This window comes from Rhinatrema bivittatum, chromosome 3 (assembly GCF_901001135.1).
Source record: "Rhinatrema bivittatum chromosome 3, aRhiBiv1.1, whole genome shotgun sequence".
In the NCBI taxonomy this organism is placed as follows: Eukaryota; Metazoa; Chordata; class Amphibia; order Gymnophiona; family Rhinatrematidae; genus Rhinatrema; species Rhinatrema bivittatum.
In genome coordinates, this window is record NC_042617.1 from 98,240,458 (window position 1) to 98,263,192 (window position 22,735).

Genomic DNA, 22,735 nt, shown 5'->3' on the forward strand with positions numbered 1-22,735 from the left:
AGGCCCGTAGGCCACACACCGTAAGCGGGTCAAGGCAGGTCAGTAGGCCCGTAGGCCACACACACACACAGAAGGCCCGTAGGCCACACACCGTAAGCGGGGCAAGGCAGGTCAGTAGGCCCGTAGGCCACACACACACAGAGAAGGCCCGTAGGACCGCATGCACAGTAAGCAAGGCAGGGCAGGGCAGAAGGTCCGAAGACCATACACAGCACAAGATAGAAGGCCCGAAGGCCGCGCAGGGCAAGACAAGACAAGGTAGAAGGCCCGAAGGCCGCGCAAGGCAAGACCGAAGGCCCGAAGGCCACCAAGACTAGGCTAGACAAGGCAAGACAGAAGGCCCGAAGGCCGCGCAAGGCAAGGCAAGACAGAAGGCCCGAAGGCCGCGCAAGGCAAGGCAAGACAGAAGGCCCGAAGGCCGCGCAAGGCAAGACAGAAGGCCCAAAGGCCGCGCAAGGCAAGACAGAAGGCCCAAAGGCCGCGCAAGGCAAGGCAAGACAGAAGGCCCAAAGGCCGCGCAAGGCAAGGCAAGACAGAAGGCCCAAAGGCCGCGCAAGGCAAGGCAAGACAGAAGGCCCAAAGGCCGCGCAAGGCAAGGCAAGACAGAAGGCCCGAAGGCAGGGCAAGGCAAGACAAGACAGAAGGCCCAAAGGCCACGCAAGGCAAGGCAAGACAGAAGGCCCGAAGGCCGCGCAAGGCAAGACAGAAGGCCCAAAGGCCACACAAGGCAAGGCAAGACAGAAGGCCCGGAGGCCGCGCAAGGCAAGGCAAGACAGAAGGCCCGGAGGCCGCGCAAGGCAAGGCAAGGAAAGGCCCGAAGGCCACGCAAGGCAAGGAAAGGCCCGAAGGCAGGGCAAGGCAAGACAGAAGGCCCGAAGACAAGGTAGAAGGCCCGAAGGCCACGCAAGGCAGGCTAGAGCAGGGAGCCCAGGTGAGCTCGATGCCGAAGCACCGAGGCAACTGTCAGGCAGGGTTATAAGGGCACACCCAGAGCATAGAGTGGACAGAGGAGATGGACTGGGCCTGTCAGGAAAGCCAGCTCTAGAGGGACCCCTGGTGGTGAGGCGGTTGCACAGCAGCCACAGCCGTAACAGTACCCCCCCCTCAAGGCCTCCCCCTCCTCCAGGGTCCCATTTTTGCAGGGGGTACTCAATAATAAAGTCAGACCCCTCCGGGGGCGATGCGGCAGGTTCAACTCCTTTCTGAGGCAGCAAGGCAGTCCATAACCCCTCCTGGGGTGATAAGGCAGACACAACCCCAACCTGGGGCAGCAAAATCATCCATAACCCCTCCTGGGACAAGGCGGCAGAGTTAGACCTCTTCTGGGGCAAGGTGGCAGGTTCCATTCCTTCCTGAGGCAACAAAACAGTCCATAACCCCTTCTGGGGTGACAAGGGGAACACAAACCCCACCTGGGGCAGTGAAATAGTCCATAACCCCTCTTGAGACGACAAGGCAGGTGCTAACCCCTCCTGTGACGACAGCAGGGACGGTCCGGACCCTTCCAGGGTCGGCATCAGGGCCGGCACAGACTCCTCCCGAGTCGGCAGCTGGATCGGTACAGCAGGCTCAGATGGTTGAATAACAAAGTCTGTTGGCAGGACCGGTTCGGACCCCTCCGGGGACTGCAACAGGGCCGGTTTGGACCCCTCCGGGGACTGCAACAGGGCCGGTTCGAGCCCCTCCGAGGGCGGAAGCAGGACCGGTTCAGACCCCTCCAGGGGCAGCAGCAAAACCGGTTCGGACCCCTCCGAGGACGGCAGCAAGGCCGGTTCGAGCCCCTCCGGGGGCGGAAGCAGGACCGGTTCAGACCCCTCCGGGGGTGAAGCAGCGGGCTCGGACTCCACTCGAGGCGATGAAGCAGGCTCGAACACCTCTCCGGGCGTTGTAGCAGGTTCGGACCCCTCTCGGGGCGATGAAGCAGGCTCGGCGCCTTCTCGGGGCGATGAAGCAGGCTCGGCCCCCTCTTGGGGTGAGACAGCAGGCTTGGATCCCTCTTGGGGCGATGAAACAGGTTCAGGCCCCTCTCGGGGTGATGAAACAGGCTTGGACCCCTCGCAGGGTGATGCAGCAGGCTTGGATCCCTCTTGGGGCGATGAAACAGGTTCAGGCCCCTCTCGGGGTGATGAAACAGACTTGGACCCCTCTTGGGGTGATGAAACAGGTTCAGGCCTCTCATGGGGTAATGCAGCACGCTTGGAAGGCAGAGCAACAAGGTTAGAATTAAGGCGCAGGGAGGACAAAGATTGTACTGCCGTGGGCTTGATACTTTGAGCCAGAAGCTCCTGCTTTTGTTTCTGGAGGAGCTGCTTAGAGAGGGCACAGGCAGTTCTAGGACGTCTAGGGAAGGTGCTCGTTAGTGTCTTAAGTGCAGCTGTGGGAAGCAGAGCTCTGCTAGAGTTAATTACTTCTCTCAGCTTTCGTTTCTGAGGCTCTAGCGTGGAAGTTATAGAAGGCTTCTTAACCTGGTGAGTTCTAAGATTTTCAGAATTAATACTTGTTTCCTGGTAGCAAGTTTTTTCAAAAGTGTCCAGAGATGAAGTGCTAGAATGCTTAATCCACAAACTGCTACATGAAATAATGTTGCTAACTGGGCCAGAAGCTGAACGCCCGGTAGTAGAACTAGCTGAGCTTTTGGGAGAAACAGATGGCCCGTTAGCTTTGCAGCGGGGGCAGGGTTCGCCTGGAGGCAAAAGGCACGGAAGACAGGAACATTTCCACCATCCTGGCTGTGGAGTAGAACAGTTTAAACACTCTTGATAAACAGAGACATTTCTCTTATTGCAGTTACTGCACAACCAGTGTTCCTGACCAGCAAGTTGACAGGCTAGACAGTTCTGATAGCTTAGGTAATTCAAGGTCTGACAGGAATTGCAGGTATAAAACTTTGAAGGAGGCATCTTGTAATAGGGAAAAAAAAAAGGTTGACTCACCGGTTTAGCACACAGAGCTATCTCTTCCCCTGGAAATTTATGGCTTCGGCATACTGTTACGCCTGGGCTGAGTTCAGGGGTAGTGAACACCACCCAAAGGGGTGGCTCCAGGTGGAGAGAGACAGGGATGGCTGGAAACCGTGGCTGGGTCAGGGCAGACAGCAAGAAGCAGTGTCTGGGTCTAGGCTGGGTCAGGGCAGGCGGCAGAGCAAGGCAGGTCAGAAGGCCCGTAGGCCACACACACACAGACGGCCCGTAGGCCAGACACCGTAAGCGGGGCAAGGCAGGTCAGAAGGCCCGTAGGCCACACACACACAGAAGGCCCGTAGGCCACACACCTGTAAGCGGGGCAAGGCAGGTCAGAAGGCCCGTAGGCCACACACACACACAGAAGGCCCGTAGGCCACACACCGTAAGCGGGGCAAGGCAGGTCAGTAGGCCCGTAGGCCACACACACACAGAGAAGGCCCGTAGGCCACACACCGTAAGCGGGTCAAGGCAGGTCAGTAGGCCCGTAGGCCACACACACACACAGAAGGCCCGTAGGCCACACACCGTAAGCGGGGCAAGGCAGGTCAGTAGGCCCGTAGGCCACACACACACAGAGAAGGCCCGTAGGACCGCATGCACAGTAAGCAAGGCAGGGCAGGGCAGAAGGTCCGAAGACCATACACAGCACAAGATAGAAGGCCCGAAGGCCGCGCAGGGCAAGACAAGACAAGGTAGAAGGCCCGAAGGCCGCGCAAGGCAAGGCAAGACAGAAGGCCCGAAGGCCGCGCAAGGCAAGGCAAGACAGAAGGCCCAAAGGCCGCGCAAGGCAAGGCAAGACAGAAGGCCCGAAGGCCGCGCAAGGCAAGGCAAGACAGAAGGCCCGAAGGCAGGGCAAGGCAAGACAAGACAGAAGGCCCAAAGGCCACGCAAGGCAAGGCAAGACAGAAGGCCCGAAGGCCGCGCAAGGCAAGACAGAAGGCCCAAAGGCCACACAAGGCAAGGCAAGACAGAAGGCCCGAAGGCCGCGCAAGGCAAGGCAAGGAAAGGCCCGAAGGCCACGCAAGGCAAGGAAAGGCCCGAAGGCAGGGCAAGGCAAGGAAAGGCCCGAAGGCAGGGCAAGGCAAGACAGAAGGCCCGAAGACAAGGTAGAAGGCCCGAAGGCCACGCAAGGCAGGCTAGAGCAGGGAGCCCAGGTGAGCTCGATGCCGAAGCACCGAGGCAACTGTCAGGCAGGGTTATAAGGGCACACCCAGAGCATAGAGTGGACAGAGGAGATGGACTGGGCCTGTCAGGAAAGCCAGCTCTAGAGGGACCCCTGGTGGTGAGGCGGTTGCACAGCAGCCACAGCCGTAACAGTTCCTTCCCCTTTATCATTTTGGTTGCCCTTCTCTGTATCTTCTCCATCGCAACTATATCTTTTTTGAGATGTGGCGACCAGAATTGTACACAGTATTCAAGGTGTGGTCTCACCATTGAGCGATTCAGAGGCATTATGACATTTTCTGTTTTATTAACCATTCCCTTCCTAATAATTCCTTACATTCTGTTTGCTTTTTTGACTGCCACAGCACACTGAGCCGACGATTTTAAAGTATTATCCACTATGATGCCTAGATCTTTTTCCTGGGTGGAAGCTCCTAATATGGGACCTAACATCGTGTAACTACAGCAAGGGTTATTTTTCCCTATATGCAACACCTTGCACTTGTCCACATTAGAGTTCATCTGCCATTTGGATGCCCAATCTTCCAGACTTGCAAGGTCCTCCTGAAATATATCACAATCCGCTTGTGATTTAACTACTCTGATAACCTCACTCGTCGTATTCTGTTCCAAATCATTTATATATATATATATATATATATATATATATATATATATACATACATACATACATACTTATTTATTTATTTATTGATTGATTGATTGATTGAATGAAATGCACTGGTCCAAGAACAGATCCCTGAGGCACTCCACGGTTAAACCTTTTCCACTGAGAAAATTGACCATTTAATCCTACTCTCTGTTTCCTGTCTTTTAACCAGTTTGTAATCCACGAAAGGACATCGCCTCCTATCCCATGACTTTTTTAGTTTTCTTAGAAGCCTCTCATGAGGGACTTTGTCAAACGCCTTCTGAAAATCCAAATACACTACATCTACCGGTTCACTTTTATCCTCATGTTTATTAACCCCATCAAAAAAATGAAGCAGATTTGTTAGGCAAGACTTCCCTTGGGTAGATCCATATTGACTGTGTTCCATTAAACCATGTCTTTCTATATGCTCTACGATTTTGATCTTGAGAATAGTTTGCACTATTTTTCCTGGCACTGAAGTCAGGCTCACTGGTCTATAGTTATCCGGATCGCCGCTGGAACCCTTTTTAAATATTGGGGTTACATTGGCCACCCTCCAGTCTTCAGGTATAATGGATGATTTTAATGATAGATTACAAATTTTAACTAATAGATCAGAAATTTCATCTTTGAGTTACCTCAGCACCCTAGGATGCATACCATCCGGTCCAGGTGATCCGCTATTCTCCAGTTTGTCAATCTGGCCTACCACATCTTCCAGGTTCACAGTGATTTGATTCAGTTCGTCTAACTCATCACCCCTGAAAACCATCTCCGGAACTGGTATCTCCCCAACATCCTCACTAGTAAACACAGAAGCAAAAAATTCATTTAGTCTTTCTGCAATGGCCTTTCTTCAATGGATGAGAGATTAAAAGAAGGAAAAACTGCAGAAGGGATATAAACATAAGAAATGCTATCCTGGGTCAGACCAAAGGTCCATCAAGACCAGCATTCTGACTCCAAAAATGGCCAATCCAGGTCACAAGTACCTGGCAGGATTCTAATATTTCTTGCTTATATCCATGGTAAGCAGTAGCTTTCCCAAGTCTACATAACTAATAATGGTTTATGGACTTTTCCTCTGTTGTGTCCATCGGTGCCCGACGCCCTCTCTCCGCCCTCCTTACCTCTCTGGCGCCTCCCTCTCCATCTGCGGGAAGACTGGCTACCATGGCGTTCTCCTGCCACTTGTCCTCAGGTGTTCCCGGGCCGGCTCAATACTGCAACCGCCATGTTTCCTGGAGGCCTAGGGGCGCGCGCACGGCGCGCGCGCCCCTAGGCCTCCAGGAAACCTCCTGGAGGTACCCAAGGAGTGGGTACCTCCAGGAGGTACCCACTCCTTGGGGGCCTCGCTCTCTCCTTGTTTTTTCAGGTGACAGTCTGGAACCAGTACTCGCTCCTCGAGGCCCTCTTGCCAGACTTGCTTCATATACTCTTCTGCCCGGAAGTCTTCACTACCAACTATCTCAGCTACATCAGTGAGTTACCATCGCTCTCTCTGAACTTTCCCTCGAACCAGGTACTCGCTCCTCGAGGCCCTATACTTTCCAGCTCCTGGGCTTCATTGGGACATTGTGTGAGTGTTACATCTGCATAACCTGCCTACTCACTATATCTCAGTCTCTCTTCAGCTCAGCATCCAGGGATCGCTGTTCCAGTATCTGAGGGACTGCAGCCCAGCCAGGCTTGCCAGCTCACTACTGCCATCTCTGGTGGTTCAGTATACTGTTTAATAAAGAACTAGTGTGTGTTTGTCTCCTAATTCTGAACCTGACCGGTGGTCCCTCTCGGGATCATTCCCCAGGGGCGTGGTCATCTGCCACTTGTCCAAGGATCCACCCTCAACTATCTGATTGCTTCTCCCATCAGGCATCAGATCAATAACAGATTGCTAACTCCAAGCAGACTGTTAACTCCAAACTGAACATCCTCCAGGAACTTGTCTAAACTCTTTTTAAATCCAGCTACACTAACTGCTTTCATCACATCCTCTGGCAACAAATTCGACAGTTTAGTTGTGTGCAGAGTAAAAAAAAAAAACCTTTTTCTCATTTGCTTTAAATGTACTACCTATTAGCTTCATGGAGTATCCCCTAATACTATTTCAAAAGGTAAACAACTGTTCCTGTTTGGTCATTCCACCACACTCATAATTTTGTAGGTCTTTATATCATCTCCAGTGAGCTGAGTCTTCTCTAGGCTGAAGAATCCTAACCTGTTTATCCTTTCATTAGAGGGGAGCCCTTCCATGACCTTTATCATTTTGGTTGCCCTTCTCTGTACCTTTTCAAGCCTTATTTTTTCAGATGAGGTGCAGTACTGCACAAAATACACAAAGTGCAGTTGCACCATGGATCAGTACAGAGGCATTATGATATCCTCTGTTTTATTTTCCATTCCTTTCCTAATGATAACTAACATTCTGTTTGCTTTGTTGACTGCCAAAATATTATCCACAATGATTTCCAGATCCTTTTCATGGGAACTCAGCAAAGTGTGTACCTATAGTTTGAATTATTCTCCCCTATATACCTCACTTTGTACTTGTCCACATTAAATATTATCTGATATTTAGACGCCCTGTCTCCCAGCCTCACAAGGTCCTCTTGCAATTCCTCATATTCTGCTTGTGATCTGACAGTTTTGAACAATTTTGTGTCTCATGCGAATTTGATCTTCTCACTCATCTCTTACTTTTCCAGGTCATTTATAAATATATTAAAAAGCACTGGTCCTAGTACAGATTCTGGAGCATTTCACTATTTACCATTCTTCATTGAATGACCAGTCAGTCCTACACTCAGTCTCCTATTCTTTAGCCAGTTACCAGTCTACAAAAGCACATTGATTCTTGTCTCATGACCTTTAATTTCCTGAGGGACTTTGTCAAATGCCTTCTGAAAATTCAGATATACTATCAACTGGCTCACCTTTGTCCACATTTTTTAACCCCTTCAAAAAAATCTAACAGATTTGTAAGAGAAAACTTCCTTTTCCTAAATCTATATTTGCCGTGCCCCATTAGTCTATGTCTGTCGAGGTGATCAGTAATTTTGTTTTTAAGAATACCTTCTAGCATTTTGCCCAGTACCAATGTCAAGCTCATAGGTCTGTAGTTTCCTGGATCACCTCTGAAGCCTTATTAAAAACAGGTGCTATGTTGGCCATCCTCCAGTCTTCAGATACTGCCACTAATTTGAATGAGAAGTTAGAAATTGCTAGTTATAAGTCTGCAATTTCATTTTTTAGTTCTTTCTCATCTCCTGTGAGTTTCTATGAATTGACTAAGAAGCTGTATCTACTGCATTTTTTAGTTGGACTATTTGCATATTTTTCCTGTCTCCTGTGGACTTTTATTTTTGGATTCTAAAATAAATTATTCCCTCTGTTTTAGAACACAGCTTGTGTGTGGACAGTCATTTCTGTGCACAAGTCATCCCCTTATCTGAAAAAAATGTATTAGGATGCCAACATGCACATTTTTAGGGACACTTTCAGTTTTTATTTTATTTTTTTCTGGGAATTTCAGTGTTATAATAGAAAATCAGTGGAAAATGACTATTACAACAAAGAGGAGAAAAATTCAGTGAAAAAGATTTTTCCTCTGATTTTTTTTGTTTTTTACTTTGAAATTCCCAAGAAAAATAAAATAAAAATTGAAAATAACGATCCCTACACCTTTTTCACCTTTGATGAGCAGAAGACGAACAATAAAAAATGAAAGAAACTCTTACAGCATTAAAACTGAAGTTATGAATGTATTTATGTATGCAACCTCTGGTCTAGAATCTTCCATTGGGATCCGAGGGCATTTCTCACAAACCAGAGGTTTCTTCTATCTTCCAAAATCCACATTTTCTATAAACCCCATAACCCCTTCCAGTATTTCCTATAAGGGTGGATTTCTCTCCAAAGCTGTGAGTGGTTTTATGTCCATTAATACCCTTTAGTAAAAATAACGCTGGAGGTCATACTTAGGTTATAATAACTCTACTGATTTTTTCAGTTTAGAAGAATGGTAAAATCAAACTACAGTCTTCACACAGCTCATAACACAAAATTACTTCATCGGGGTAAATCTGGGACACTGTTAATCTTTCAAATAGTTGAAATCTCAATCCAGATTCCTTCCCAATTTGAGGGCAGTTTTGAAGCTTCCTCCCAAATTAGTATGTGATACTAGGGTGACTAAATGATGTACTTAGTTCTCAATTTGTCATACCTTAGTTAAGCTGTCTTTGTTAAATTTCTTGCAGTTTCTCCAAACTCTTCCATTCCCTTGTTGGCACATGATTGGCTCCTCTCAATTCCTCTCCAGAATATCTGTGATATTTCAAGTAATTGGACACTGGATGGGTACCACTGTTCTTATACAGTGTTTCCCAACCCTCTCCTGGAGGCATACCTAACTACTTGGGTTTCCAGGATATCCATAATGAATGTGCATGAAATATATTTGCATACATTGGAGATCCGGGGTATGCAAATCTCTCTCATACATATTCATAGTGGCAATCCTGAAAACCCTGCTGGCTCGAAGTGCCTCCAGGAGAGGATTGGGAAACACTGTTCTAGGACATTGTTGGATGTTTCAGTCTCCGTAGAACTTCTGCAAATGCTGAAGACTGAATTCCTCTGGCAAGGGAAATTCAGATGGCAAACAAATCTAGGACCAGGTCTCAAAAATCCAAAGAAATAGAAGGAGGGGTGAATAAAACTTTCTTCAAAAGAACTTCAAAACTAGGAACTAATGTTCCTTAGCAAAAGGTACAAAGAACATCTTCTTCACTCTTTTCTAAATAAGATCTAAGGGATCTTCTTTCCAAAAATTAAAGTAAAAAGAAACAGGCACTAAAACAAAAGCAATCCTTCTTCTTCAAAATTGAAAATGAAAATCCATGTACGACTAAATGTCCATAACTAGCACAGGGAGCTCTGCTTTTTATAGCAGAAGGCTGCAATCTAATCCAGCAACACAGATGAAGCAATTGGAATGCAAACCTACCTCCCTTTCCAAATTCTGATGGACTAATCCTTTTAGTAGAGATCCAGTAGGGTTCTACATTTATTTACCTAAAACCTATACAGCTTGCATTATACAATGACCTTGATCAAAGCGGATTATAAATAAATAAAGTTGTAACAAGCAAAAAAACTCTACAATAAAAATTAACAAAATAATTCAAAATGAATTTAAGTGCTACTGTACTCCTATAGCTTGATGAGATATACAAATCACTCTTTAAGGTGGTGTAATGACAAAATATTAACTTTTGAAAGGGCAATTCGCTCATTTTTGCAAGTATATCTATATCCCCCTCTCGCTCCCCATTGTCCATAGAATAAAATGCAGAGAAAACAGAAAACTAGTCCTGATCACAATTTCTGTTTTTTATTTTCTGTCTTACAGGTCACATGTCAAGTGATGGGTTTTGTAGATATTTGATGTCAGATGAAAATGCTCCTGTCTTCTTAGACCGCTTAGAATTATATCAAGAAATGGATCATTCCCTGGCCCACTATTTCATCAGCTCCTCCCATAATACATATCTCACCGGCAGACAGTTTGGTGGAAAGTCTTCTGTAGAGATGTATCGACAAGTCCTCTTGGCTGGATGCAGGTTGAGAATAGCGATTCATTATTTTTTTTTAAAGTTTATATTGTCCTTGGATATGCAAATGTCATGTACGTACAGCACACTTGACCTCTTGCATGAAAGTAGAGTGTTCAATTTAAATAAAAAGAATAGATTTGATCGCAACACAGATATCCAGTACATAGGGTCATAACTAGGAAACAAGTTCATTTGTGCACTCATTCTCCTCTCCTTTCCTGATCCTTTCTTCTCAATCTCTTTTCCTCCACTCTGATTCCCGGTCCTCTTCACCGTTCTTGCTTCTGTTCCCAACCCTGAGGAGTGTCATGCTTTTTCTGCTTTTTCATCCACTGCTGATGCACACTTGCTTTTCAATCATTTTTCTATCCCAAGGGGTTTTGTACCTTGGGTGGCTGTCCTTCTTTTCCACCCTTAGTTACAGCCCTGATACTACACACCATATGTATTATGGGGCAGATTTTAAATGTTACACGCGCGGGGTACATTTGTGTGCGCTACCCGGCGCACACAAATGTACACCCGATTTTATAATATGCTTGCGCTGCCGCGCGCATGTTATAAAATCCAGCGTCGGCAGGCGCAAGGGGGGTGCACCCTTGTGCACCCCCCTTGCGCGTGCCGAGCCCAAGGGGAACCCCCGATAGCTTTCCCCGTTCCATCCAAGTCCACTCCGAAATCGAGGCGGCCTTGGAGGGAACTTTTTTTTCGATCCCCCCCACCTTTCCCTCCCTTCCCCTGTCTAACCCACCCCCCAGCACTAACTAAATCTCCCCTCCCTACCTTTTTTCAGGAGTTACGCCAGAGCACTCGGGACCACCCCCCGGACTGCCCCCACACCCCCGGCCCGCTCATTTTGGAAAGCCCCGGGACATACATGCGTCCCGAGGCTTGCGCGCGCCGCCAAGCCTATGCAAAATAGGCTCGGCGTGCGCAGGGGTAGGGTTTTGGGGGTTACGCGTGTATCCCATTGAAAATCTACCCCTATGCCTTTGCATCATATGTAAGCTATACATTGCCTGCAAGATCTGTGTACGTCAATAGTTCTTTTATATACTTGTTAGGAATATATATTGTAAACATTGTACCTAATGATATCATTTATAAATTCTGTATGGCACTTTTTTATGCCCAATAATGAATCAGGAAAAAATAACTTGCTGATTTTCTTTTCAAAGTGAGGTCAAAGAGCTGCAATTAAGTAAACATCATCCATTACAGCTAAACCCATAGGACAACAATCAAATAAATGAAAGAACTTTCCCAGTAATAAGGAATGCACTGGACAGTTTTATGCGTCATCAGTTATTTGACTTATTTTTGTTGCATAGAGGGCAACAGGTCGACGCATTTGTTAAATATTTGCATTTCATGATTGAGGAATGTGGTACAGGTCACGGGCTCTGCTGAATCACCTCTTTGGATCACACTGTAACAGTTGTAATGTTGATATATTATTAGATGTGTTGAACTGGATTGTTGGGATGGAAAAGGTGAAGACCAAGAACCGATAATAACACATGGGAAAGCAATGTGCACTGATATTCTCTTTAAGGTGAGTGTTTCGCAAGTACTGAATCTGCGTGGCCCTGTTATTGTGATTTCAGGTTCCAGTTCCCCTTGACTAACAAAAATGATAATTTTGTAACTGAGTGTGCAAACTGTTTTTACACAAATAATTTCTTTGCATTTTGAAGGATGTGATTCAAGCCATCAAAGAGACTGCATTTGTTACATCTGAATACCCCGTTATTCTATCATTTGAAAACCACTGCAGGTACGGTATAAATTATGAAAAGCCTTTTTCTCACTTGTTCAGAACCTGCAGGCTAAATTGTAGAACTACAGAGAAGAAAATCAAATAAATATTATAATTTACCGAAAAATGAAATGGCACATGCCAGATCACTAAGGGGTTGATTTTATAAAGTCTGCTCGTGCATCCATGTACACGTGGTTCCCAGCGCATGTACATGGACATGGCTATTTTATAATATGTGCGCGCATGTGCGGGCAGGTTTCCTCTAACGCGCACACCGAGGGCAATATTAGAAAGAAACGCGTGTCGACGCAATAGGGCCTTCCCCAGTTCCCTACCCCAAACCCTATCCTTCCTCCCTCTTCCCCACTCTTGCCCAACTCCTACACTAATGCTACCTATCCCCAGTGTTTTTTATTTTTCTACTTACTGCTCCTTGGGAGCAGCAGTAAACCCCATGTGCTGGCCAGCTGCCGGCGCGCGTTTCCCCTGGACAACGGCTAATGGCTCTGTCCCAGCCCACCCCTTTCTTTAGGCCCGACACTTCTGCGCATATTGATGGTTACACATGTGGCCAGGCCCTTTAGAAAATGTGCACAGTGCGTGCAGGACCCGGCCACGCGTGTAACCACCGGTATTTGTGCGTGCAGGCCTCTTAAAATTCGGACGTAAATTTCTCCTGTCCCATATCTTGAGGACACTCAGTTAACACGTACTTTGATTGCACCTCCTTATGGGTCAGGAAGCAGCTAGAATTTAGAAGCAGCGGGAATAACATCATTTTAAAAATATAAATAGATCATCTTATTCAAATACGGGTCAATTTTAAAAGCATTGCTTGCGCAGAAATGGCCACATACACTTGTATGTAGGCCTTGCGCAAGCAATGTGCTTTTTAAGAAGCTGTGAAGTACAAGTGTACATACCCATGCATGCATCAAGAAGGGGGCGGAAGAGGGGCAGGGCAATGCGTGTTCTAGGGTGGGGCCAAGACTTACATGCATAAGTCTGCATTTTAACAAAGCTGATCATGGCGTGCGTCAAATTGTTATCTTCATAACTTTACTCCTGGTCCTCTCATACATTGCCCTTTACGTGTGTCCCAAGCATGTTTAAATTGTTTTAGTTGCTGGCCTCCATCCACTCATAGGCCATTCTTGGAATTGTCATCTTCCTCTTTGCTTCTGAAAAACCCCATACTTAATCCAACACCAAGCTCGCCTGTCATCTCTTTCTGCCAAGCAGAATTGGGCAGAATTGTGTTTCATACTGCCAAGCAGAATTGGGCAGGATTCTCTACCTGTGTTTCATACTTCTATTCAGTCAGGTTTTCGAGTTTTCCATAATGAATATGCATGAGATAGATTTGCCTTCCCTGGGTCTCCAGTGTATGCATGCATATTCAATATGGATATCCTGAAAACTTGACAGGGGCATTCCTCCAGGAGAGGTTTGGGAGACCATGCTCTAATACTCCTCTCATAATGATGATGTCTCATATAGTTATACTGTCTTGAAGTAGTGTAAAACATCTGAAGTTTATAGTTGCTAAATTTCATTCAGTCCACTTTTTTTGTCCATGTGAATCTCAAAACACTTTGATCAATACACTGTGAGAGTTTAGCATTTTGTATAGGTAAAAAAAAAATTGGGAAGTCTTCACAATGTTTATTTTAATTGCATCAGACAGTCCAAAATCAAGAGCCTGAGAGAATTTACCACCAAGAAACAATTCATATAAAAAAGATGAATTGTCTGACATACTTTGCAGCAGTGATTATCTTAAATAAGTTAAAAGAAATACTGATTGTTTATGTGTGACTTTTTTTTTTTTAGTAAATATCAGCAGTATAAGATGTCAAAATACTGTGAAGAAATTTTCGGAGATCTCTTGCTGAAGCAGCCTCTGGAGACACATCCAGTATGTACTGAGCACTGAATGATCTCATTGAATTGCATTGGGGGTTCTATTGCTGTCAGCTATTAATTTTTTTTAAATGGTTGTGAATGAAATCTGTTCTTTACTGCCATCTGGTGGGAGTAAAGAACAATTTGCATTCTAGAACCTACAGCAGATAAAAGAAACAATAGGCAGCGTTATCAATTCAAAGCAGAATGCTAATTATGCAAAAAATATTACATTAATATGACCAGTCAGAAGCATTTGACTTAAGCTCTACAAGTTCAATAACATGGTTGCTATGTTTGTATTCTTTGTTAAATATGCTAGAAAGGTAGACTCATTTCAAATGCAAAGAAACATTTCTAACATGAAACTTTAAGAAAAAAATGTGATCTGCTTACTTGTATAGAACTAGGTGGGTGTTTTGGTAAGTCATGGAACTTAAATTTAGAAAATGCCATGCAGATGACGAAGACAACATTTTTGTCTTTATTTTTAAAAGAGATCTGAGTTGTATACTTATCTCAGGCATTTGTGAACTTTGTTTTTGCTAAGTACGCAATCATAATAGTGCCTGTTTAAATGCAGAAATTCTATACATAACAAAAACAGGTGATTGAATGGCTGAGATAAGTGCACAGATGTGCCAACTGTTGAAGCATTTTTTCTTTTGTTTATTCTGCCTTTTGCGACTGGTCAGGCACTTCAAAGTGGATTACATTCAGGTACTGTAGGTATTTCTCTGTCCCCAGAGGGCTCACAGTCTAGGGTAAAGTGACTTGCCCAATGTCACAAGGAGCCGCAGTGGGATTTGAACCCTGGTTCAAAGGCTTTAACTACTAGGCTACTCCTCCACTCCATGGTCTCTCTTCAAATTGTATAAATCTTTCTCCTTTCCCTGACTCACCCTGACTTATATTCCCAACACACATTAGCCCATTCCCAAAACTTTTCTATTACCTCCTACTTATTGATTACTGTCTACATCCGTATACCCTTAAAATATATGCCTATATTATTCCTGCCAATGTCTGTTTTTTTATGATTGTATCAAGATCAACTTTTTCCACCTTGCACAGTTTATATATTAATCAGTATTCTGTCACTCCCCTTATTTATTCCCACCTTTCTGCATCTCTTTTCTTCTCACCTGATTATAGATCTTTTGTCGAATGATTTTTTTTTTGTTATGTGCAGTTTAATTTTCGTTAGCCCATGCATGTTTAGGCCTCTGAGGCATTTTGCATGAAACAGTAGAAAGAAATTGCTGTTCTCTTAAGAGAGAAGAAAATGGTGACAACATAATATGAAGTTAGGCTGGGAAAACATGAGAAGAATCAATTAATGAGAGGGAAAAAAAATCCCATTTATAAAATATTAATTCTGAATTAAGGTGAGGACATGTAGAGCAAAATTATTGGTGATTTTGAAGTGTTTGCATTTGCATTATAAATTTGATCTTGCAATACATTTAACAACCCTAGGAATGTATGTTTCGTTAATTTTTATTGAGATATGGCATATTCTGATTTGAATATAGAATTCCATTGTTACACTGCTCTTAAAAAAAGCAATGGAGTATCACCATGTTAACATTTTGCTTGGAATAATAGATGGCCAAGAGTTCCTGTTAGGAGGAGCCTGTGAGAGTCCTCAGCTGTGAGAACAATACTTCATTAGAAACTGACATTAGAACCATAGACAGAATTGCATCTTTGCAATACATGTTGATCTACTAATTCTTGTAAACAGTTATATATATATTGAATCCCTTTTACTTTGCGTTACGTTCCTCCTTTTTTTGGAGTACCTTTTCAAGCGTCTTTGCTACCTTCCATGCCCACTACTGTTGTACAATTGGGTTCACATCTACGAGCAGAACAAGACGTTATTCTGAGGTCACGTTCAATTGTTCTGTTGTCATGTTGATTGAATATGACTTTTTTCAGGGTGTGGGTTATTCAGTGCCAGAACATCTATAATACTTAAAATTAACGAGTGGCAATTCAGTACTGGAAAAGCTTCATCATCCACAAATCATAATAGATTTTCCTCATCTTGACATGTGAAGATGCAGATTGTGTCCCCCTTGATCCATCATCCAAGAGTGTGCAAGTGGCAACAGCCGCAGAGAATGCGAAGGCAGAAGCGTTTTGGCCACCAGACGTAGAAGCAACAGGAACGTCCACATACATAGACTGTATTAAGGCAATTGTCCCACCGTATGGTATGAACCCTCCAAGTTCCTGTGTACTACACCCTGATGGAGGCTGCCTATTTGTTGCTGATTATTGTCCAAAGTATCTCATCTTGTATGGTTTCCTCGTACAGTATAAAAAAAAGGATTTGTTGTACCTGTGTCTGACCTATGTGTCAAAGGATGTGTTAGTTGAAACTATCACCTGTCATTGTACATACTGTAAGAAAAAAGGAGCAAAATACTACCCAAAGCAAGGGACCACCTTGGTGCATGTTTTGGTTTGTCTATAAGGAATGTATTTCTTTTTTATGAAGTTTATGACATCAGAATTAGTAAGGTGCAGCTGATTATGTTTTGTCTGTTAAGTTGTGTTGTCAAGAAGGCCTGGAATTTCCAAGTTCTGGAAGAATCATTTCTCAAGGGATTGTTTTCTCCATTTCTTATCACCAAGCACACCCTGAAAATAACAAATTTCAAATACACTTTGTCTAGGCTAGTGAGTGCATACTTTTCAAATGTGCACATTTTTTGTTTACAGTGCACCCAAGAACTTAATAGACTTTACCATACCAGAGAGGTTAATTTTATAACAGTACAGGTAGAGAAAATGTGCAAGTACCTTTTATGCACAAACTTCACCCTGAATTTTCAAAGCAAACTTATGCAGATACGTTTGCTTTTAAATTCCCACAAAAGTGGGTTGGTACACACAGAAACTCACCCACACAAAGTTACGCTGTTCTACTGAGGACGTAACTTTGTGGAAGAACTTAATGTGCATACCTTTTCAAATGCAGCTCCACCTCCCCCAGAAAAGCCTCTCCCAGTGTATGTAAAAAATAAGCATGAAACTAGTTTAACCACGTACTTTAATGTACACTGAAACCTGGGAATTTTTATGACAGCTATTTATGGGCATGAAACCATGTTGTATATATGTAAAAGGCTTTAAAAATTCAGCTCTAGAATATATAGTTGTATGTAAAAGTTTAGGAACCTCTGGTCAAATTATATTTTCTAATGAAGCAAACAAAACCTGACACAATCTCTAAATGGTAGAAAATTAAATCCCATATTTTTGCAATTGTAATGAAAATTACTATTTGCTAATTTCAACAGATTGAAAATAATAAAACAGTAAATATGACGTGGAAAAGCTTGGACACATTTCTAGTTGATTTATTGCTACTTTTTAAAAACAAGTTGTTAATAAGACCCATAAAGTTGATTGCTTCACTTGGCCTTCAGTTAGGTGAAGGCAATTCCACGGTTGAATAAATACTCTGACCCTTCTGACCTCTCAAGTAGTGATTGTTGCTCTGTCTACTTTCAACAACTGTGTTCTTCTCTAAGCAGCATCTATCTGAGCATTTGAAAATAAAGATAATTAACTCATACAAAGCAGGCAAAAGCAATGAAAAACCTCTAATCACTTCCAGCTTGTAGTTTCAACTATCAGAAACATTGTTAAGAAATCAAAGTTACATGGAACTTTTGAAGTCAAGGCAAAATCTGGAAGACCACGAAAAATATCTACTATAGCTGCCCAGTAACTGGTCAGATCGGAACTTATAGATTACTGCAAAAAACCTGCTTAAAAGTTTAGCTGACACTGAAGTAGTTTTCCACACATCCACAGAACAGCATTTCATACTTGACAATGATCTGCATGGGAGTTTTGCCAGAAGGAAACCTTTTCTATAATCTTATCACAAAAGTCATCATCTAAAACAGGGGGAAAAAAACCTTAACATGCCTGAAACATTTTGCAACAAAGAGCTTTGGACTGATGAAATGGAAATTGAACTATTTGGCCACAGACACACAAGATACTATAACTTCCATTTCTTAATAATGTTTCTGATAGCTGAAATTGCTATCCTAAGTTTACTTAAGATACTTGGAGTTGCAAGTTGTATAGCACAACAAAATAGGTTGAAAGATTTTTCTCAAATTGGTCCAGTACTCTGGAATGAACTGTTTCCTGATTTTAGAACATATGAAGATTATAACATTTTTAGAAAACAACTTATTCCATCTTTTTTAAGCAAGTCTACTCTTTTGATTTGTAAGTTGATTTTAAACATGGAGGGCCGGATTTTAAAAGGGTTACGCGCATAAGGTACGCGCGCAACCCTTTTAAAGTAAAAGTATTTCTTTCTAATACATCCGTATCAGAGTTCTCTAAGAAGCTGGTTAAATTTATTGGAATAGCAGATGTAGCAGCTGTTCCTACAGCAGAAGGTCTGCTATTCAAGAATCTACAAAAGTTAATAGACGGCATATCATCATAAGAAATTCCAAGACCTTCTCTTAGGAGCCGTTTCAATGTAGTAAAGAGAATCTCTCCAGCAATTTTGGGAAAGTTCAAAATTCGAAGGTTTAAATGCCTAATGTTGTTTTCTAGGATTTCCAAACTTTTGGAGCACGCCATTTGTTCTCTAATTACCGTCACATTTACAGCTTGAAGAGACTGAATTTTACTTTCAGTCTCTAAAACTTTATTAGTTGTCTCTGTGGTTTGCTCCTGAATTCCAAGTATGCTTTGCTGGAAATTATAGTTTAGGGAGTCCATTTTAGTTTCTAGTCTTTTCATAGAAAGTCTTTGGCCTGCCACTAAGTCCCAAAGTGACTCGAGAGCCACTGCATCTGGCCTAGATGGTAATTCTAGGGACTCACCATGTGCGAGGGATATTATAGCTTGACCTCTGTCCACCGAAGCCTCCTCAATCCTCCTCCCGAGGCAAACTTCTGATCCAGAGGTTCCCGAGGCTCCCATGCCGGCAGCACTCTCGGCTCCTACCACGGGCAAGTTCCCCAGTTCTCGGCGCAATACAGGAGTCAACTTCCACCTCCCCGGTCGCTTCAGCTGTGTCATCGACCTGCAACTGGGTCATGACTCTGTCGGGGTCACGCTGCGCCGGAGGCGGTCTGATGTCAGGGCTGAGGGATGCCTCATCCATCGGAGCTCCCAGCTCTCCGCCGCTAGGCCTCGCATCGGATTCACCAGTTCCTCCTTCATGCTCCGGCTGGCACATAAACCGCAGGATATCCAGTTGCCCTAAGGGAGGTAAGGATTCTGGTGGAAAAATCCTTACTTTTCCCATTCTTTTCGATGGCATAACTCCACTCGGTAATACTTCAAAAGGAAATTCACAGGCAACCTGCATTCAGCGACCTTCCTATGCCGCCATATTGCCACCTTTTTTATTTTTATACTTACTGCTCCTTGGGAGCAGAAGTAATCCCTGCACGGCTGCCGGCGTGTGCTTCCCTGGAACAACGGCTAATGGCGCTGTCTTGGCCCACCTCTTTCTTTAGGTCCGGCCCTTCTGTGCTTATCGGTGGTTACGTGCATGGCCAGGCCCTTTAGAAAATGGGCGCAGCGCACGCAGGGCCCGGCCACATGCGTAACCGTCGGTATTTGCGCACACAGGCCTCTTATAATTCGGCCATTAATGAGCCAATCAACTTTTGAGCCCTTATTAACAGCTTTTTTACAAAGGTAGTGATTAATCAACTAGAATGGTTTCCAAACCTTTGCACATTCCATACTCACGGCCGGATTTTAAAACCCCAGCGTGCGAAAATCCCAGGGTTTATGCGCATGGCCAGGCCTTACATGTGCTGGGCCAATTTTGAAATGGGCCTGGCCACACACGTAAATCCCGGGACAAGAATAAGTGCTGGGGCCTGAAAAGGGGGCAGGGAGGGGCAGGCCAGGACAGCGCCATTGTTCGTTGTCCCTGAACCTCACGCGCTGGCCAGCTACCAGCACATGCAAGCTACTTCAGGTCGGGCCCTGAAGTAACTTGCGAAATAAAAGGTAAAAAAAAAAAAAAAGGGTTTTAGAGGGTGGGAAGGAGAAGGGAAGGGGAAGGGAGGTTAGGGTAGGGGGTAGGAAAGTTCCCAGTTCCCAGTCCACTCCTAAATTGGAGCGGACTGGGAGGGAACTGGGGGAGCCCCGATCTCATCGCCGCATGAATTTGTTTAATTCTAACCCTCCTTGCACGTGCCTCCCTGGATTTTATAACGTGCGCATCCATGTACACATGCCGGGTAGCGCACGCAGATGGATGCCCGCGAGTATTGTTGAAAAGTCTGCCCCTAATTGTTTTATTATTTTCAGTCTGTTAAAATCAGCAAATAAATAGTGATTTTGCATTAAAAATTGTAGAAAGATGTTGTTTTTAACTTTGTGCCATGTAAATTGTGTGTCAGCTTCTGTTCACAGGGACAATAACTTTGATTCCGGTGTGTGGGCACACATGTCTGCATGTATGCCAACTCGCACCAAAGGACATGGCCATTTTAGAACATACATGCGTATATGCACACATATTATAAAATAGGCTATACGCATGTACATATGCACACAATTTTATATGGACACCTGCATGTGCGCGCAAATGCCACCTCTACCGCATAAGTGGGAGGATTTTAGTACATGCACAGTAACCTAATTACCAGTTCATTCCCAATTCAGCCAGGTAAGGGATAGGATTTCTAAAACCCCGTGTTTTAATAGCTTCCCTTTTACCCTTTTGGCATCGACCTTTAAAACACCGCTGACTAGTCTAGATTTTTTTATTTTATTGCTTGCATGCCATCCATAGCAGTAGTAAAGTTACTGAGTGTGCCTGTGCGTGTAAATACTTACGTACACATTTCATGTTAAAGTCCCAGAATGACCATGCCCCGCACAGACAATGCCCACACCACACCCCTTTTTTGCAACTTTTTATTTGTGTGCGTACCAGGAGATACATGTGTACACAGGCAGCTTTTAAAATCCATTTGGCGTGTGCTAGCCAAACATACTCGTGTATCTCAGGTTTTGCTGTGCTTTTAAAATTCACCTATTAGAGATTTATTGAAACATACAGTTTGACCAGGAGTGTATAAACCTTTGCATGCAACTGTACTATTTTGGCACTATAAAATCTAATAAACAGGTTTGAATAGTGTGAAATACTTAAGCAGCAGACTAGGGGCATGGGCAATAATCAAACTGCCTGCATTAGTACAAACCCTGTAGGTACATGTTACTCATTGAATCCATGTCACTATTCAATGCTAAACTACAGGAGTAGTTTTGCTTTGATTACTGCCCCAGGAAAAATCACCTGTAGAGATTTGTGCCTTTCTCTGTGGGTAATTTTTCCATGAGAAACAATGTGTGTAGTTTTGATTATAGACTTTGATAATCTAGAAGAACCCAATGAATCCCAATCAATGGAAATCAAGACAAGATGGGAATTACAAATCAAAGCATCAAATGAATAGTGCTGCAAAATGCCCAAAAGTATCAAACAAACCCTTTCAAATCTGTTATCCAAGGTGTCTGCAAACTAGTCAGTGTGCCCTGCATTGCACAGGCCACCCGGTCTATTCATTCCTATACCTGGGGATAGAGAGGCAATTTTTTATGAGTTTTTGAGAAAGCAAATAAAAATAATTAAACAACCAGTCTTATTCTATACTTGATAGAAAAAGTCCAATAGCAGCCGGTATTATGCAAAATGCTTCTTCAGGAGCTATTTGATAATAAACATCGTGCTATTTAGAGATGAGTAGACTGTTGTCATAATCTTCCAACGACACAAAGTCTCAAAGCATTCTGACTATTCATTTGCTGTTTTGATTTGTGTTCCCTTCTTTTCTTGACTTAGTTTTTATTGTATACATATTATTGCATAGCCTGGTCTCTCCCCATCCCCCAGGAGCACCTTTGAACAGTGCAGGTAATTTTGGCCATATTTTTTTTTTTGGGGGGGGGGAGCAATTTTCACAGCTAAAATGCTTTATTACTCATAAACGTGGCTTTGAAAATTGCCTCTAGGAATTTTGGAAATTAAAGAAAAACCTCACTGTTTTTTTCTTTTCTTCCGTATTTTATCTTTTTATTAACAATGTTATTAAAATAATGTCTCTTCTTTTTTTCTCTTTTTATAGTTTTCTATTTAGTTTTAATTCTAAAGTTACTCTTAGGTTTCTGTGAAGTAGTGGGAAAATCTTGTGTTTCCCAATTTCTACATTGCTGAAATTTAAGAGAAGCTCTTCATTTATATAAAATCATGCAAACTACCTTGGGATGTAGAGGGGCGATCCTGAAAACATGATTTCCCAGTGTAAACAGGGTTCACATTGCCCACTTTTATCTTTGTTAAAACCGTGCATGCCTTTGGCTGAGCAGTATGCCCAGCTTTAATCAGCTTTGCTGATCATATGCTGGGAAGAAAAGGACCCAATGAGTTCTGGAGGAAAGGAAAGTGAATAAGCAAAGGAAAAAAACTACTTAAAAAAAAAAAATCTGATGCATACCAAATTCATGTCTTTTCATTTGCCTTTTATAAGATGCAGATATAGGAGGAGAGGAGACAAAAGCCGGGAGAGAAGAAATATATAATTACAAAGGATTTTTTATTTGGTTTATATTGAAGACATTTATTTCTCAGTGGGGGGCAGTCTTT

At 43.6% G+C, this 22,735-nt stretch overlaps 1 protein-coding gene across 2 annotated transcripts in view; it reads left to right on the plus strand.

Moving 5' to 3' along the window:
• PLCB4 (phospholipase C beta 4) overlaps nt 1–22,735 on the plus strand; it is an 855,807-nt gene that overhangs the window by 584,687 nt on the left and 248,385 nt on the right. For both annotated transcript variants that reach the window (XM_029593509.1, XM_029593508.1), the window contains 4 exons: nt 10,196–10,406; nt 11,862–11,955; nt 12,098–12,177; nt 13,996–14,080. In XM_029593509.1, coding sequence (XP_029449369.1) covers nt 10,196–10,406; nt 11,862–11,955; nt 12,098–12,177; nt 13,996–14,080 — 470 coding nt within the window. The remainder of the gene's footprint in view (nt 1–10,195; nt 10,407–11,861; nt 11,956–12,097; nt 12,178–13,995; nt 14,081–22,735) is intronic.